This window comes from Setaria italica, chromosome VIII, assembly GCF_000263155.2.
Source record: "Setaria italica strain Yugu1 chromosome VIII, Setaria_italica_v2.0, whole genome shotgun sequence".
Lineage (NCBI taxonomy): Eukaryota > Viridiplantae > Streptophyta > Magnoliopsida > Poales > Poaceae > Setaria > Setaria italica.
In genome coordinates this window covers 27,094,144-27,113,493 of record NC_028457.1, presented here as the reverse complement: position 1 = coordinate 27,113,493, position 19,350 = coordinate 27,094,144, and the positions used below count along the sequence as shown (strand labels likewise).

Here is a 19,350-nt window from a genome sequence, read left to right as displayed (position 1 = left end):
GAAGTTTCCAAGAAGGTGCACACTCAATTTCATGAAGGACGGTCCGTTGTGTATGATTTTTTTCACCAGTTGAATGACTTGAGAACCAGTAGGACCCGTAACAACGCACGGGTATTCTAGGAGTACATATTAAGATGTAAGAGTTTCCCTTTCCCCTTTATTCCCTTATACGGAATTCCTTTTCACAAATTTCGGGCAGCTGGAGAGAAAGAGGAGGAAATGGTGAGGAAAGGGGTAAGATGTGACAAAGTATGAAGCCATGACCCACGAATCAAATCTACTGCCATGGTGAACGCAGAACCCCGTTCCTACTCTGGCTGCTGTTCGCCGCGCGCAGCACCATGGTCTCCACGGAGATCCCCGGCCCGATCCCCACCATCACCCCCATCCCTCCCGCCGGCATGTCGTCCCATCCACCGCCAACATGGCGCCGCCTGAGCTCGTCCAGCACGAATAGCATCGATGCGCCGGACATGTACCCGTACTCCCTCAGCACGCGGCGGCTCGCCGCCAGCTTCTCCGGCTCCAGAGCCAGCCCCGCCTCGACGCCGTCCAAGATCGCGCGCCCGCTGGGCTGTACCGCCCAGAAGAGCTCGTTCCACCCACCGCCGCCGCCGCGGAGGCCGAGCGGCGCCAGCGCGTCGGCGACGCACCGCTCGATATTCTGGCGCACCAGCGCCGGCATGCCGCTGGACGGTTGGAACACCAAGCCGTCCTCGTTCAGCTGCCCCGCCGCGCGGCTGTCGGTTGTCTCCGGTATCACGTCCTGGTAGGCGGAGACCATCTCGAAGAGCGGGCGCTCGACGGGCTCCTCGGCCTCGGCGCCCACGACGGCGGCGCTGGCGCCGTCGCCGAACATGGACTGCATGACGAGCGTGCCGGGGCGGGCCTCGTCGGGCGCGCGGAGCATGACGAGCGTGAGCTCGGCGCAGGCGACGAGGACGCGCGCGCCACGGTTGTTCTCGGCGACGTCCTTGGCGACGCGGAGCGCCGCGCTGCCGGCGGTGCAGCCCTGGAGGTAGAGCACGGTGCGGCAGACCGTGGGCCGGAGGCCAAGGAGGGAGGCGAGGCGGAGGTCGGCACCCGGCATGTGGGCGCCCGAGTAGGTGCAGACGACGAGGTGGGTGACGTCGCTAGCCGGGCGACCCCACTCCGCTATGGCGTCCTCGGCGGCAGCCGCGGCGAGCTCGGGCACGGCGGCCGCCAGAATGTCCTGCCTCGCGTTGAGCGACGGCAGCTCGTCACGGCCGAGCAAGGCGGGGTGCTCGCGGATCATCCTCTCGCTGTGGTGGAAGTAGCGCTTCCTGATGCCCGACCTGTCACCTGACGAAATCAAATGCGAGCGTGCCTTGATCATGTTTGTGAACGCAGCCACTATTCAATTCGATCGCGAATCAAAGAAAGAAGTGGACGCGAAGAACACACGTACACATTCTCTTCATCTTGGCCTTGAGGTGAGGGAGGTGGTCGCTCCCGGTGGCTCTGAAATACCAGTCGGCGTACTCGTCCTGGCGCACGCAGTTCATCGGGTTCGCCGTGCCGATGGCGAGCACGGCCGCGCGCTGCCCATGCCGGATCTTATCGACGTCGACTGGATGGCTTGCCATGGCTGCGGAACAATGACTTCAAGGGCAACCATATATGCAAATTAAACGGGAAATAATCGTGCAACGAATCAACACACGCAGCCATGCATGCATATGGAATAAGCTGGCTTTCGTTAATTACCTTCTTCTGCCGCGGATTGTAGCTGCCAAGCTACCGCGCCGGCCAGCGGCAACGCCATGGTAAGTCTGGAGGTCACCGGATGGTAGCGTTAGCCACCCCAGCTGGCATAGCAGCGGCGACATGACAAGTCCAATGGCACGGTGAGGCTTAAGATCCGCCCATATTATTGAGGTATAAATATGCAAATGTGTGTCCGTACAACAAACCTAGCTTAGCTCAATTTGTTATGTTTATCGTGGTGAAACCTATCCATCCATATTCGAGTCCAGATCCTCCAGGTTGATTTCTGAAGGTACTAATAGTTATACGGACGTGCTAGCGCCTGGATGTCCGATAATTTTTTTTATCGGACGCTCCGTCCCAACATTGAAAAATAACTATCGAAATATCAAAACTCAACACTTGCAACATGAAAACATGCACTAAATATAGTTTTGGAACTCATGCACGCCATCCATCTCATTATAGGATAAAAAATCCCTGGCGCAACATTTCATCATGTTTCACACAATATTCATCAGAAGATAAATTATCAACACCTTTACGTGCATGAAACATCTCGAATCGCTTTGTGCAACATTCAAAACAGACACATTGCAACAATAAAAATCACAAGTTGCAACATCTCGAATAGAAACAATCTTGCGATCTCGGCCAAATCAAGTATTGCAACAACAAAAAAAGCATCTCTTACAGTATTGCAACAACAAAAAACATCTCTTACAGCATTGCAACAACAAAAGAAGAAGAGGCCGAAACAAAGAAAATAACCATATGCAACATCGTGAACAAGTTGGTGCAACACCTGATTGCTAGAAAATCGGACTATTGCAAACAGATGAAACATCAAAAGCCAACTGTTGCAACATCCAAAAATCTCTACTGCAACATCAGGAGGTACCTATCGCAACATGGAGCCGTCAGTAGGCGCAAACTTCTACTACTCCGGTTCGCTACGACGTTGAGCATCACGCGGAGGAGACGGAGCCCGCTCAGATCCATGACGACCAGCCAGCGGGACAACCGTCCGACGCAGCCACCGGTGCTGCCTTCGTCGCCGAGAAGCCTCCAAGGGTGGAAGGAAGACGCGGCGTCATGGGATCGTAGATGCAAAGGCCGGCACGCTCCGTGAACAGGGGGCACTACGGTGGAGGACGAGGAGGCTGCCGTAGGACTCCACGGGTGTGTACCTGTCAAAACACATCTGATGCGAACGCTCGCCACGGCCGCCGCGCAACCTCCCCGTGGTGCTGCATTTGGTGCTCGTCAAGGCTCTGTTCATGGAGGAAGAGCAGCACCGTAGGGCCGGTAGGCAGCGGAGATCCAGGACCTAACACTAAGGAGCAGCGCTGGCTCGGCACATTCAACACGACGGAGGCGGTTGCCATCATCTACAACCACGCCGCTGCGACTGATCGAGGAAGAAGGATGTCTGATTTTTTCTAAGCTCAATCGGTGGAAGGTGGGACCTAGGGGCAGTAGAAAATGAGTGGATGAGAATGAAAGAGGGCAGTAGAAAATGAGTGGATGAGAATGAAACCATGAGTCCTGAACGGTGGAAGGTGGGACCAAGAACGTCCGATTTTTCAAGTCCTCTCCGGACGTTAGGTTCCTAGCATTTCCGATAGTTATATAGTTGCGTGCGTGGATTTGCAGAGATGCAAAGTGTGCGTGTATTTATAGGGGGTGATGGAGTGCCCTAGAACGGTTGGATCATAATCCCACCGCTGTTGAAATCAATCATCAGATACTATTAGCTGGTCAAAAGTTAACAACTGAAACTACAACTACATGGTACTGTCATCAAACAGATTGATAAATATAGGATACATATCTATATATTATGGCGAGGATCTGATTTGAATGCCAAGACCTTCCAAAGACTGCTTGGAAAATGGTTTGTCTGCTAAAAGAGGAAGGTGGACTGGGTGTTCTTGACCTAAGAACTCACAACGATGCTTTAATTCTAAAAAATCAGCACAAATTCTTCAATTATGAGAACCTGCCATGGGTCCATCTCATAAGGGATAACTATTACAGGAACTACAAACTGCCCGGGCAGTTAAAAAAAGGCTCTTTTTGTGGAGAGACATCCTAAAGCTTTTGGATTTATACAAAGGTATGGCTATTCCCACACCTGACGATGGCAAAACAATTTACTTGTGGAAAGATCCTTGGTGTAATTCCGTGCCACAACTCAGTTATACACAGCTATTTTCTTTTGCTAAAAATAAATACCAGCTTGAAGAGAGCTAATGACATGACAGAATTGCACTCTGTGTTCCATTTGCCACTGTCAGCAGAGGCATATGATCAATTCTTGCAGCTTCAAGATAACATCATTTCCTTTCAGCAGTTAGCAACACATGACTCATGGTCATATATCTGGGGATCTGGCTTCTTTAGTTCAAGAAAAGCTTATAGAAGAATGAAGGGTCACTCTGACATATATCCAGCATACAAATGGCTGTGGAACAGTTGCTGCCAAACAAAGCATAAAGTTTTCCTGTGGCTTCTGCTTAAGGATAGGCTCAACACAAGGGATATTCTTCAAAGAAAAAAATATGGATCTGCCAAGCTACAGCTGTGTTGTCTGCTCTAACAATGCCCATGAATCTGTCCTGCATCTATTCTTATGGTGCCCTTTTGCAAAAATGTGTTGGAGTCTTGCTGGTTTACAAATTTCAGACGATATGTCAGGTTATGACAATCTTCATTCTCCCAAAAATCAAATTGATCAAGACTTTTTCATGGAGATAATTATCCTTCTTAGGGTTTCTTCATTCTCTCAAAAAACAAATTGCCAGGTCGGTGATGATTCTATTGGGGACCCCGAAGCGATGGGTGAGTTCTTCGATAAACTGAGTGGCTTTAGCCCACTCTGTGACGGTGACAGCCTTGACCTTGATCCACTTGGTGAATTTGTCAACCGCCACAAAGATGTGGATGTATCCACCTGGAGCGGTCTTGAAGGGGCCGACCATATCCAGCCCCCAGCCTGCGAAGGGCCAGGATGGTGGGATGGTGCGTAGAGCTTGGGCTAGGAGGTGCTGCTGTTTGGAGAAGAACTAGCATCCTTTGCGCCTCTGGATGAGCTCTTTTGCATCGGCAATAGCGGTTGGCCAATAAAAGCCAGAGCGGAATGCTTTCCCGACCAGACTACCCAAGGCGGCGTGGTTCCCGCACAAACTCGAGTGGATTTCATGGAGGAGTTCGAGGACTTCATTGCGGAGGATGCACTTCATCAGGATGCCGGTAGATGCGGCCTTCCTATACAATTTCTTGCCAATCACAACGTAGTTGGTGCTGCATCGTGCGACTTTTTCATGATCGGCTTTGTCCTCAAGGGACATGTTGTCAGTGATGAATGCAATGAAGGGTGTTGATCAGTCTTCCTCCACCTCGATCATTAGGACATCGGCGGATGCTGGGTCAGCTTGGGGCTGTGTGTTGCCGTCAGCTTGGTCTAGGTCTAGGATCTGAATGGAGGGTTTTCTGAGGTCCTGGACCAACACACCGACCGAAACTTGGGCGCCTTCGAGCCGAGCTTGGACAGGACGTTGGCGGCAATGTTGTGTTCCCTGGGAACATGATGGAATTCAAGGCCGTCGAAGTGAGCCTCGAGTTTGTGGACCTCAGCGCAGTAGGCGTCCATGGTTTCCTTGGTGCATTCCTAGGACTTGTTGACCGGCTCGATGACAACCTTGGAGTCGCCATACGTAAGGATGCACTTGATGCCAAGAGAGGCAGCGATGCGGAGCCCGTGTATGAGGGTTTCGTGCGCCGTTGTTGGTAGCCTTGTAGTGGATCTGGAGGACGTACTTGAGCTGTTCGCCTTTAGAGGATATGAAGAGGACCCCAGCGCTGGCTCCTTCAAGGTTAAGGGAGCCATCAAAGTACATCGTCCTGTGCTCCAGCCTCTCCAGGGAGGCTGGCTCTTGAATCTCAGTCCATTCAGCGACAAAATCGGGCAGGATCTGGGATTTAATCACATGATGTGGGTAGAAGTCGATGTCGAATGCCTTATTTCCATGGACCATTTGACTACTCAGCCATGGACATCCCTGTTATGTAGGATTTTGCCGATTGGGTAGGAGGAAACCACTAGGATTTTGTGCGCTTGGAAGTAGTGACACAATTTACGGGAGGTGATCAAGATTGCGTAGAGTAATTTCAAGACCTGCGCGTAATGGACCATAGATTCGCTTAGGACCTTGATGATGTAATATACCGGCCATTGCACTATGCGGGCATGGCCGGCTTCTTCAAGTTCTACGACTAGCACTGTGCTCACAACATGTGTTGTCACGGAGATGTACAGTTGCAGCATTTCCTTGTCGGCCGGGGCCGTCAAGATGGGAGGGGTGGTGAGGAATGTTTTGAGTTCCTCGAGGGCCTTGCAGCCTCATCATCCCACTCAAACTTGTCAGCCTTCTTGAGCAGCTTGAAGAAGGGGAGTCCCTTTTCACTGAGCTTGCTGATGAAATAGCTAAGGGCCGCCATCATGCATGTGAGCTTCATGATGTCTTTCTTGCCGGTCGGCTGTGCCATGTTTCTGATGGCGTGCACTTTGATAGGGTTGTCTTTGATTCCATGTTGGCTGACCATGAAGCCCAGGAGCTTTCTAGACGGTACACCGAAAATGCATTTGCTTGGGTTGAGCTTCCACCGATAGGCCTGGAGGCTGTCAAAGGTTTGGACAAGGTCGGCAATGAAGTTTTCTTCATCTTTGGTCTTGACGACCACATCGTTGACGTAGGCCTCTACATTTTTGCCAAGTTGTTTCTTGAGGCAACCCTGGATTGCTTTCTGGTAGGTGGCGCTGATGTTTTTTAACCCAAAGGTCATGGTGTTGTAGCAGTAGATGCTATAGGGCGTTGTGAACACAGTCCTATCTTGCTCGGCAGGGTTGAGGGTGATTTGGTTATAGACTGAGTAGCAGTCATGGAAGCATAGTAGGGTGCAGCCGGCCATGGAGTCCATGACTTGGTCGATGCAAGGAAGTGGGAAGGGATCCTTAGGGCAGTGCCTATTGAGACCGGTGTAGTCGATAGACATTTTCCATTCACTGTTTTTCTTTTTTACAAGGACTAGATTTGCTAACAAGTCAGGGTCCTTACATTCACGAATGAAAACAGCAGCTAAGAGTTTATTTAATTCTACCCTAATGGCCTCCTTACGATCTTAAGCGAAATGGCGAAGCTTCTGCTTAACCGGCCTTGCTATCTTGCTCAGCTCCAAGGAGTGCTCAGCCAGCTCCCACGAGATGCTGGGCATATCGGATGGTTTCCATGTGAATATGTCTGAGTTGTCTCAGAGGAAACTGGTGAGCGCGTCTTCCTATTTAGGGGATAGGCCAGCCCCAATGAGGGCCGTCTTGGAGGGGTCTTTCAGGCCAAAGTTGATCTTCTTGACCGACGGGTCAGGCTACAGCACCAGGGGCATCGAGTCCGCCTCTAGGATCGTCAGCTGGTTCTGGTCCACCTTCTTGGACTCGGCGAGCATCATGGTGGCATTGGCTGAGTACTCTAGGGTCTCAGCGAGCTGCAGGGCTTTCGTGTCGCACTTGTAGGATGTCTCGAAACTGCCGAAGATGGAGAGGATGCTGTTTGGAGCTAGCATCTTGAGGACGAGGTAGGTGTGGTTGGGAATCGCCATGATCCTCGCTAGCATTGGCCTACCAAAGATGGCATGGTACGATGTCTTGAAGTTGGCTACCTTAAACATGAGGTGCTTAGTGCGGTAGTTGTCGGGGTGCTGAACGTGACTAGCAGGATGACTCTTCCGATAGGATAGGATCCTTTGCTAGGTACTATACCATAGAACGGGTCTTCGTAGGGAAGAAGCCGCTCGAAGTTGAAGTCCATGCGCTTTAGGGTCTCGGTGAAGATGATGTTGAGGCCGCTGCTGCCATCGATCAACACCTTGGAGAGGAGGACTTTGTCTATGGTAGGGCACACCACGAGTGGGTAGGACCCGAGGTCCGGGGTGTGCACCCAGTGATCTTTCCTGGAGAAGGTTTTGGGCATCTCTGACCAGAGCAAGTACTGGATTGGTGAGACAGAGACAAAGTGCACTTTCCTCCTTTGCAGTTTGTGCTTGCGCCTGCTGCAAAAGGCTTTGGGTTCGCTGATGATGATGTTGACCTCCCGCTCAGTGCATTGGAACTTGTTGTTATTGTTTACGGTGCCCTAGTCGGCGTCAGGGTTGCGCTGGTCACAGCGCTCTTCTCTGCGTTGGTCATCGCTGTCATCGTGGCGGCCGTTGTCGCAGCGGCGATTGTCGTTGCGGTTGTCATGGCAGTTGTCCCGGCATGGCTGCTTGTATTCTACTAGACCATCGAGTTCTTTTTTCAGGACCGAGCAATCTCGGAGATTGTGGTGTGCGTCCTTGTGGAAGAGGCACAGAGCATTCAGAGTATCATTGAACTCCTCCTGGAGGAAGGTTGTTTGTCTTGTAGGGTCACCTTCAGCTGTGAGGACCTCAAGGTCCCTCTTTCAAGGTTGGGAAGGCTCCCGCCTGGGTTGGCACTGGAGGTCTTGATGAGTCGGCGGTTCGTCGTCTTCATTGTGCTGGTGCTTGCTGTCCTGGAATTGGTTGTGCTCAGCCTCATCTGTGTCGGCGTGAAGGTTGATGATCTGCATCATGTGTTCGACCATCACTAGATCAACATGGAACATGGTGCGGAACATTGATCTATTCTTGAGGCCAGTGCGGAAGTACCAGATGATGTCGTTGTCTTCAATGCCGGCTAGCCTGTTGCAGTTGTTGAAGAAGCGGTAGATATACTCGCAGAGAGTTTCGTTCTTCTACTAGCGGACTTGGTCAAGGTCTTGCGTGCTTCCAGGTCGGGCATATGTAGACTGATAGTTCTAGGTGAAAGCTCTGGTGAGCTAGCCCCATGTGTCGATACAGCCTCGTGGGAGGCCTTCAAGCCATAGGAGAGCTGCGCTTCCCATCACCACTGGGAAGTAGGAAGCCATCTTGTTGTAGGTGTCGTGCACAGCCTTGGCTGTGGTGCAGTATGTCTTCAGCCAGATCTTCGGATTGAAGCAACCATCGTATCATCGTACTTCTCGTTGATGGCTGGCTTGAAGGTAGGTGGCCACTGGACAGCCATAAGGCAAGGGGTGAATGCAGCGAACCTGTCGATGTCCATGTTGTCGTCCTCCATGAGACAGTAATGTACTGGTAGGGCCCTGAGGTGTGCGCCGTTGTCATGCTGGGGTGGGTTGAACGCATTGCTAGAGGTGCCGTAGCGACGGTCGTATTCCTTGTGGCGGCGTAGCTCCTCCTCCCGGCAGTTGTGGGCCTCCTGCTCCGCGCTGCGGTTTGGCTGGTTGCCAGCCCCTGGAGCGCCGAAGTCGTAGGCGTACTAGGTGAACCGGTGGAGCTCCGCCTCGTCTCGCTCCTGGTGGCGGTTGTTGAGCTAGCCACGGTGGTCGCGGAGATTGCAGTCAGGTTGCCGACTAGGTCGGCCGCAACGTTCGTCATCTCCTCTTCCGTCGAGGTGATTATTGTCGCAATGGTGGTTTTCTAGTCCGCGATCCTCATCATCACGGTGGTGGTCATTGCTTTGGGACTGCTCCACTTCCTTGTCTTGGATAGGTTGCAGCCAACCTCCCTTGTGACAGTCTTGATCAGCTCGGCAGCGATCGGATCTACTCTGAGTATATTAGCATCGGGAGTGGCTGGTAGATGTAGATCTGGAGTATGATGACCGACTTCTTGAGCGTATTGGGGCCTTGGCCCTTTCCTTGATCTGGGCATTAGCAACACAGATACACGTCCGGATTCACTGTAGTTGGTCCGAGTCTGGGAGGTTCTCCAGGTAGGCGAAAATAGCCCCTAGGTTGGCCTGGGGTGTGGCGAAGACGTCATGGCCATTTTGCACGAAGTCGTTCTAGAGGTTGTGCGCCCGCATGGGGTTAGGCTGTGCTGGCGGGGTGGGTGGTGCGGCGGCTGCTGCGGGAGCGGCAGGCGGCTGATGAGCTTGCTCGGCTCATTCCTGGTAGCGTCGGACCGCATGATCGCGGTTCCTAGTGTTGTGGCCTTCATCCTGGGAGGAATTTTCATCATCTTGTGGAGGTTCGTCATTGGAGACAAAGACTTCCCGATATGGTGAGGTGAAGCTTCCATCCTCACCCTCGCCGTAGGAGTTTAGAGTTAAGGCGAAGCGAGGGACCTGGAACTCGCCACAATCCGGAAACTAGGTGGGTTCGGGTGGGTCCTTAGATTAGATCTGGAATGATTGCATGAGTTTTTTGGAAAACACGGCAGACGAGTTTTTGAGGCCAAAAGGGGCATGAGAAGGGCCCTGGCCCAACCTCCCAAAGCGTAGAGCCAACTCAGAGAGGTTGATGCATTTAGCGATAGTGCTGCTGATGTGATCTAGCCCCATGATTAGATCGGAGGGTGGGGTTGGGCGGGTTGCCGTGAGGATGTGTGGGACCCTCTCCATGAGACAAAGGTCGCCGACCTGCTGGATGATCGGAGCGATGATCCTTGGGTTGAGACCTTTTGTTGCCGATGTAGATTCGACAGAGGCCGAGCTAACGGTGGACGCCGACTTGGCGATGGAGGCGGTGGAGTTAGAGTCCACCGGCATGCTTCCGAAGCGGAGCTAGATCAGATTGGCAAGGAAGTCCTTCATGCTCCTGGGGAAGATGACGCCGGGGCGAGATGCCATTGAGCTCGCTAGGGAGGATCTCACGATCACCCCTACCTGGTGTGCCAAATGTCGGATTTAGTGACCAGCAGTCCTCCAAGGGGTTACCCAGGTGGTAGATTTGTAGGCGGGGGAAATCGTAAGACCAAGAACTCGAATGGTCACACAGGGGCGCAAGATTTATATAGGTTCAGGCCTCCGGAGAGTAATACCCAACGTCCTGTGTTCTGTTGGATTGTATTGCTGATTTCAAGTGCCAAGAGTTAACGTGCCCTCGAGGGGAGCCCCTGGTCACCTTATACAGGCTGACGACCTAGGGTTACAATCGAATAGGATATAATCCTAGTCGGTTGTTACAAAGAAATCAGTCTGAGTCGGTTTACAACAAGTGTCTCGAGATATCCGGGCTGAATCAGTTCATCCGACCTCCAAGCTTGTGCCTCACGGAACTTCATGCCTTGCCCCACACGCCATGGTCGGGTGGGACCCACTTGTCAGGTCGGCAAGTATCTTTGTTGGTGGGGACCCGTGGGTACCCTTATCCCTCACTGGAGTATCTGGACAACTCATAATAATTTCATCTTCAACAATCAAGTGCCATCTGTACAACAATGCAAAGTAACATTCAGGAAAGAATTTGCCATTGTTTGTTGGAAAATAACATGGTGGTCAAAAGGCCGAGAGGAAAACAGGGAGGATAAGAATCACGCCTAACTCGGATTCCCTCACACGCGTCCAGCCCGCGCCTCGATCGGAGGCGCAACCGACCAATTGGTTGCGGCCCCGAGCGACCTAGCGCTATAAGAGAAGGAGGGCGGGTTTGGATACATGCCAACGCACCAAACCCTACGCACACCCCTACACGTCGTCCAATCATGGTGGTGCTGGAGTTGCCCGAAGACCGTCGCCGCGCCACCGTCGTCATCCATCGACAAATGAGGTGGAGACCCAAAGGGAGATGCGATCTACTCCGAGCTAGTACACCTACGGCATCCATCATCCCGACCTCATCCACGACCCTAATGGACGGATCATCACAAGCCGTGGCAGCTGGTTGTAGTCTAACCTCTTCATTGAGTGGTATTCATGTTCTAGATGTGTTAAGATCCTGTTTTAGTTAAGATTATGTAGATTCCTACATTTCATATCAATTAGTCAATCGCATCTAGACTTGAACCCTAAGGTTGTGTAGATGGATCATCAGTGTGCAATTGAGTTGAATTTGTGCTGTCTTTTATGTTCTAGATCTACACAGTGCGATTGATCATGCACCTAGGCCTCGTCTTCTTCGGTTCTAAGTTAAATTTCATGTTTTAGTTGTTTTACATGATATGTTACCTCTGAATTAGATGATTAATGAGCCTAATTAGATGTCTAAATTAGTCAATTAGACACGACATGTTTCAATTAAGTTCTAATCCTACTCGATTAAGTTCAAATTAAGTTGCCATATTGCTCAGTTAAGTAATCTAAGATAGGATTAGATCTTAATTAAGTCTAAAATCAAGGTTAATTAAGTCAATTAAGTTAGTCTCCATGTTTAAGTTCAGTTATTAAGGTTGAGGTCTACTGTTTTCCCCAAACCCCATTGTCTAGCTACAATCCGCGCAATTAAGTGCTCAATCAGTAAAATTGGACGCGCAAAAGCATGTAGAAGGAGAGAAATTGGGCAAATTTCAAGTCGAATTAAGGAAACCCCAAAGAAAATCCCCATCAAAAACCCTTAACCCGAGGATAAGAACTTACCTCGGATAACGATGGCCACGCGTGGCATGATGGCCGCTGCGCATGGACGTCGGCGTGCCCCTCCGTCGAGGTGCACTAGCCATAAGAGCGCACATGAACAAGTCATGGCGCAGGCCTGAAGGCGACTCGATCTCCTCTCCACGACCCCACCTGCGACATCAGATCCATTGTGCGGCGAGCTTGAGCTCAGCTCGGCATCGTCGGTCTTGTGGCCGGCTGCGCCTTGTGCTCAGTCAACCCGCCATGATGAAGCTGTGGCGGAACACCTCGGATTAACTTAGCCAAAGCACGGTTAAGTCACCTAACACGCGAATCTCATGCTTTAATCAAGTTAACTTGACGATCCGTCGGATTTCATCTGATTAAACCACTTAAACAGGACCGAGTTAGCATAGCTCACACGAAGGTGAGTGATTCCAGAGAATACAACAGATCAAATAATTAGTCCAATGATTCATTACACACCGGTTCGAAATCAGAGTTTTACAAGGTTCAAAAGCAACGGAAAGAAGAAATAGCGGAAAGTAGCGCCGGGGGTCAGATGTTCCTGATGAGGCCAAACAGGACATCAGTGATCCCGCTCCTCACCGTCCGAGGAGGGATCCCACTCGACCGTCCACCTAGGAGAAAGCTGGGGCGGCCAAGTGCCAACAGCAGCGAACTCAGAAGCTTCAACTTCACCTGAAAAGAGATGCCACAAGAAAGGCTGAGCTGCTAAGCTCAACAAGACTTAACCGACCGGTGGGAAAAACTACTCCAACACTTTTAGACATGCAAGGCTCTTTGGCTGAGGGGTTTTGTTTGCCAAAAGCAACTATGTTAGGTCTTTACTTTCAATTTTTTTTTGCTCAAATTCTAAGTTCATTAACCAGTCTACATTGGCAACTTATACTAAACAAACATAGCTTCCAAACATGATGTGTATACAACTCAACATCTAGTTCATCTCATCATCATGTTCCATCTTTACTCAGTGTAGCACAGCGATCAAGCAATCTGAAACTATGAGAGGCAGACGAATCGATTCGAGTTCCTTAACCATGCATGGCGAACCTAACCTCACGACATCCGCGCACCACCAAGGGTCGCTTCCTGTGTCGGCCATCCCCATCAATTCCCTGACCCATGTCGGGTCCACCTCTTTTGGTGCAAGGTTGCACAGACCCAGCCTCTGCCGTTCCGTGACCACACTTGCCACCACATGCGGCCGCAGGGGAACTCTGTTCCAGAGACAGTGGATCGAACTGCTCACGTCCTGGTTCAATCTAGTACTAGGCTTCCCCATCCCATAATGGGTATGAGATTAGTACTTTCAAACACTTGATCACGAACATCACCACTGTCGGACCTTAAACAAATTCAAGTAAATAGACGGAGCGATTAGCTGGCCACCAAAAGAGTTCACCAAGCCCTACCCCGTCCATCGTCCTTATAGTTGTAACTAGAAGGAGAACAACCAACTCCTATAACTCGCGAGTGACAGGAAATCACTCGACTTCTGCCAAGCCCTATTAAGCATTGCAACTACTCGGACTCAATAGACTAGTGTTCAGATCAAGGGAACTAAGTCATGCATCTATGGTTTCAAACAACTCCTATAACGTAAATGCACATAAATATGAAGGAAAGGCATGTGCAAGTTTAGAAAGTTGGGTTCATACTCTGGGGCTTGCCTTTGAGTGAGGTGGAGGCAAACTGGTCCTCTGCGGGTTCTGCTTCAGCTCCTGCGGTCGGCGGCTCAGCTGCTGCTCCGTCTTCTGGCGCCGGATGCAGTTCATATGTGCCTTCGGTGAGATTTAGCTCTACACGGAAGTGCAATGCAGGGTTAAACATTTAGACGGTAATTTCAACAACACTTGCACGTTTTAGCTCAGACACTTGTAGCAAAGCTGTAGAAAAGGTGTGGAGGAGTCCAACTTCAGTTGGTGGAGAACAGGATAAAAGGGTTGGATTGGGAGAAACTTATGATCTGACCCTTAGACTTTAAGGAATAACTGTACCGGGGTCCTCAGACATAACACAGAGAAGTCCCCAAAATTTTAAACAGATACCCTCGGGTCAAGAAAAAGATACAGCCGAGCCCTCAGGCGAGGTGGATAACGGTCAGCGAAACAGACAGGGTCGGGTGAGATGGAAAAAGGGGTTGGGCGAACTGGAAAGGGGGTCAGCAGCTTACCCTCAGGTCTACTGGTGAAGTCTTGGGGTCGAGAAGGAACAGACTTAGGCGGAAGGACTAAGGCACTAAGGCTTGGATGGCGGCGAGGTTCGACGGTGCTCCGGCGGTGGCGGGGCTTCTTGTGGACAACAAGCAAGCTCTAGCACCGTGCGGAGGAACAGGCGGCTAGTGGGTTGGGGAGAAGCGGGTTTGAGCGGAGAGGGGAACTTTCTCAAGAGCTTAAGTGGCAGTGCTCAAGTGCGAGCAAAGTATGGTGCGGCGAAGCAGCGATGGTGAAGGAAACACCGGTAGGGGCCCTAGTACTCCTTTTTATAGCTGCGTGGAAGAGAGAGAGGGAGAGAGAGAGTTTGGGCCGCGCGAAGATCGGGTTGAAAAGGATGGAGTGCTCTGCCTTGGCGGTGATTGTGCGGCGATAGGCGGCGAAGCAGAGGTTCGGGGACACGGTCTTTTGTCATTGGGCACTGGAGACAAGCCAGCGCAGGCGCGGTTTTGATGGGATTAAGAGTTGGCGAGAGCGAGCAGGGTATGGTCGCGTCAAGCGGCGGATTGTGGGCGGCGACTTGACTGGCATGTGACAGGAAGGAAGGTACTACAAGCAAGGTCGCAGCAGGTGAGGTGACAGGGCGAGCGGCGGCACGAGCGAGCGCAAAACAGCGGCTTGCCGAGGCACATCACTGGCGAAGCAGAAAAAGGAGCTGTCTCTGTCAGAGCCGTGGTTGGCAAGGATGGTATCATCGTGGAGCGTGCGTGTGGGCGGCGCGACTGTGGAGAGGCAGAATAACTGAAAAGCATCGGGGGGCGCGGCCGGGGATCCGGGCGAGGTGATGGGTGCGGGATACGAGGCGGTCTGGCGCGGAAGCGGCAAAACCTCTACCACGGTGGCGACAGGGCGCCTTGGCACGACCGGCGAGGGTGCGAGCAAGACGAGGCGAGGCAGAAAGGGCTGCAGGGGCTTCCGCGCACGATTGGGAGGGAGGCACGCTGATCTATCTTGTCGCGGTCGGCGACTGGGCGAGGCGGCGCGCGTCGGAGAGGTTGAGCCACGCGGCAGGGAAGCTCTGAAGCGGGGCGCACACTGCTCTGGCACGTTTGACTCCAGAGATCTGTGGGATCTGGTTCTGGGCCCACCATCCAGTCTCTGGCTCTCCAATAGCTCTAAGATTTTGGAGGAACACTGTCTTTGGGACTTAGAGAAAAGCTATCGTTTGCCGGGTTGGTGCAATTTTTGTGCGGTTTAGGGGTCGGACCGGTGGAAACTACAGATTGGGATTAGTCTTGAGATTAACTCGGTTGGTTAACCAAGGTCGTTAGAGCCTAACCCCCTTAAAAAGAATCTCGTCCTGAGATTCGGGTGTAAGGGCAACCAGTGGGGGTGTGCGGTCCTTACCGTCTTGGTTGAAAAGAAAACCTCTGAAGTGCTTGTTCAGATACTCCTCTGTTTCCTAGGTTGCCTCCTCCTCCGTGTGGTTGCTCCATAGTATCTTGTACATTTTCGCAACTTGCCATCGGGTGTGTCTTTCTTTACAGTCGAGGACTTTGGCCGGGTACTCGGCATAAGTCAGGTCGGGCTCGATTTGAAGTTGCTCCTGTTCCAAGACCACAGTTGGGACTTGGACACATTTCTTCAGTTGGGATACATGGAAAACATCATGAATGGCCAAAAGCTGTTCCGGTAGTTAGATCCAGTAAGCAACGGGTCCACAAATTTCCACAATCTCATAAGGACCAATGTAACGGGGAGCCAATTTTTCTTTTACTCCAAACCGTTGCACTCCTTTGGTCGGGGAGACTCGAAGATATACGTGATCACCAACGTCAAACTGTAGGGGTCTCCTCCTCTTGTCGGAGTAACTCTTCTGTCAAGATTGGGCGGCCTTGAGATTTGCTTGAATTATCTTAACTTGCTCTTCTGCTTCTACCACTAGATTAGGACCATAGGTTTGTCTTTCTCCAACCTGTGACCAATTCAATGGTGTCCGACATCTCCGACCATATAAGGCTTCAAACGATGCCATCTTCAAGCTAGCCTGGTAGCTATTGTTATAGGAGAACTCTGCCAAGGCTAAGCACTTATCCCAATTCTTGTCATAATGGATGACACAAGCTCGTAGCATGTCTTCAAGGATCTGATTTACTCTCTCGGTCTGACCATCGTTTTGTGGGTGATAGGTCGAGCTACGAATGAGCTTGGTGTCCAGTGATGCTTGTAGCTGTTCCCAGAAACACGCTACAAACTGAACTCCTTGATCAGATATGATCGTCCTAGGCACACCGTGCAGAGAAACAATGCGGTCAAGATACAGCTCTGCATATTTCTTGGCCGGGTAGGTGGTGTGAACAGGAAGAAAGTGGGCAGACTTGGTAAGGCGGTCCACGATAACCCAAATGGAGTCATGTCGCTGCGATGTAGGGGGCAGTCCAACAATGAAATCCATGTTGATTTCGTCCCATTTCCAGGAGGGGATAGGTAGCGGCTGCATGGTACCTGCTACCTTCAAATGGCTGGCCTTGACACGTTGGCAGGTGTCACATTCCGAGACGTAGCGTGCAATTTCTGGCTTCATTCCACTCCACCAGAAAGTTTGACGGAGATCATGATACATCTTATTACTGCCAGGATGGATTGAGAACTTGGAGAGATGAGCTTCATCTAGGCTTTGCTTCTTAAGAGCTGGGTCGGATGGGACAACAATTCAATTTCCATAGTACACTCTCCCATTCTCATCCTGTCGGAATTGCTTGTACCCTTCATCCTTCCATGAAATCTTCCTTTTGATTCGCTTTATTTCCTCGTCCTCTAACTGTGCCATCCCAATTTGGTCCTCCAAAATAGACTCAAGGGAAATATGACCAAGGGTTCCATGGGAAATAACTTCCAAACTAAGCTTTCCCATCACATGACACAGAGTTTCTGTGAAGTTGATTACTGACAAGCGATTGCAATGGTTCTTGCGACTGAGAGCGTCTGCTACTATGTTGGCTTTGCCGGGGTGCTAATGTACTTCCAAATCATAATCCTTGATCAACTCCAACCATCTTCTTTGGCGCATGTTGAGGTCGGCTTGAGTAAAGATGTACTTGAGGCTCTTGTGATCGGTGTAGATGTTGCAGTGGGTGCCCATCAGATAGTGTCTCCATATCTTTAAGGCATGAATCATTGCTGCCAACTCAAGATCATGGGTTGGATAGTTCAGCTCATGCGGTCGCAACGCCCGCGAGGCATAGGCAATGACTCGGTGGTCTTGCATAAGAACACACCAAAGTCCAGTGCCAGAGGCGTCATAGTACACGTCAAACGGCCTGGAAGGGTCGGGTTGAGCTAAAACTGGGGCAGAAGTCAGCAGGTGTTTCAAGGTGTGGAAAGCTTCTTTGCACTTGTGGCTCCACACAAACTTGACTTCCTTTTTCAGTAGCTCGGTCATCGGCTTAGCTATCTTTGAGAAATCCAGAATGAAACACCGATAGTAGCCTGCTAGTCTAAGAAAACTGTAGATTTGCTGAACTGAAGTGGGTGGCTTCTAGTCCATGACCTCTTGTACCTTGCTGGGGTCCAGTGCTATGCCTTTCCGAGAGATTGTGTGTCCCAAGAACTTGACACTCTCCATCCAGAATTCACACTTGGAGAACTTGGCATAAAGCTGATGATCCCTCAACCGCTGAAGAACCACATGAAGATGCTCGGCATGTTCTTCTTCGTTCTTCGAGTATACCAGAATATCATCAATGAATACCACCATGAACTTGTCCAACTCGGGCATGAACACCAAATTCATGAGATACATGAAATAAGCGGGTGCATTGGTGAGTCCAAATGACATAACCAGGTACTCGTGGAGTCCATATCTTGTGGAGAAAGTAGTTTTGGGAATGTCACAGGGTCGGATCTTGATTTGGTGATAACTGGAATGAAGATCAATGTTGGAGAACACTCTAGCTCCAGCTAATTGGTCAAACAGAACATCAATGCGGGGAAGGGGATACTTGTTCTTGATAGTCACCGCATTAAGGGGTCGGTAGTCCACACACATGCATAGACTTTCATCCTTCTTCTTCACAAACAGGGCTGGGCAACCCCAGGGTGAAGTGCTGGGTCGGATAAAGTTTTTCTCCAACAGATCATGCAATTGGGTTTTCAACTCGACCAGCTCGGCGGGTGGCATCCGATAGGGTCTTTTTGATTTCGGGGCAGTGCCTGGCTGTAGTTCAATGGCAAACTCGATATCTCTATCTGGCGGCATGCCGGGCAAGTCATCTGGAAACACATCGGGGTACTCGCGGACAACAGGAAGGTCTTCTATCTGGGCTCCTGTTACAGGGTACGCACAAGGAATTGCGTACTCAGGGTGGGTCAAGTGTAGGGTAGAGTTGCCATGCAAAGGTGAGTTTAGGTGGAGAGCTCGGGCAGATACGTCCAGAACCACCTGGTGTCGGGTCATCCAATCCATCCCCAAGATGATATCTATCCCTTCTAGATCAAGGATGATGAGATTTTCCCTAAAAAGAATCTGGCCTAACTGGATAGGCACAAAGTTAACTATCTTGTCTGAAGCTACTTTCCCTCCCGGGGTGGAGATCATATACGACCCTTTTGTGTGACCAATGCTCAGCTTACATCTCTCACCAGTCTTATTGCCGATGAAGCTATGGGATGCTCCCGAGTCAAACAAAATAACAACAGTTTGACTATGGACAAGGAAGGTACCCGTCATTACTGGCGCACCTTCGGGGAGCTCGGTTAGGCTGGTGTAGTTGAGCCAACCCTGGCGAACCTGCACCTTGGGCTTTCTTCCCCTGTTGGCTGTCACTAGTAGAGAATTGGCTTTCGATCCACCCCCTTTTATCCCGGTTTAATGTTGGCCCCGGACAAAAGGGGGTGCGCCACGGTAGGCAAAAATGGAGGGGAGATTTACTCCCGGTTGGTAATTGCAACCGGGACTAAAGGCCCCCCTTTAGTCCTGGTTGCAACGGCTAGTGGGGGGCTGTCGGTGGCGGCACCCTTTTATCCCGGTTGGAGGCTCCAACCGGGATAAAA

The 19,350-nt window shown here is 51.0% G+C and overlaps 1 protein-coding gene across 1 annotated transcript; it reads right to left on the bottom strand.

Annotated features, from left to right (window-relative positions):
- Positions 1–53: 53 nt before the first annotated feature.
- Positions 54–1,861, bottom strand: LOC101754841 (bisdemethoxycurcumin synthase). Its single transcript, XM_004980510.2, has 3 exons — positions 1,729–1,861; positions 1,430–1,623; positions 54–1,323 (listed from the first exon to the last, which is right to left on the bottom strand). Exons 1-3 carry the CDS (start codon positions 1,848–1,850, stop codon positions 278–280), a joined length of 1,362 nt encoding a protein of 453 aa, XP_004980567.2. The 5' UTR covers positions 1,851–1,861; the 3' UTR covers positions 54–277.
- Positions 1,862–19,350: the final 17,489 nt, after the last annotated feature.

Excerpts from the sequence above, each read along its gene's own strand:
- LOC101754841 (XM_004980510.2), bottom strand. The coding sequence starts at position 1,850 with ATGTCGCCGCTGCTATGCCAGCTGGGGTGGCTAACGCTACCATCCGGT. Across the intron at positions 1,624-1,728 it reads ACAATCCGCGGCAGAAGAAG|TCATTGTTCCGCAGCCATGG; the intron begins GTAATTAACGAA and ends TTGCCCTTGAAG. Across the intron at positions 1,324-1,429 it reads GGCCAAGATGAAGAGAATGT|GTGACAGGTCGGGCATCAGG; the intron begins GTACGTGTGTTC and ends TGATTTCGTCAG.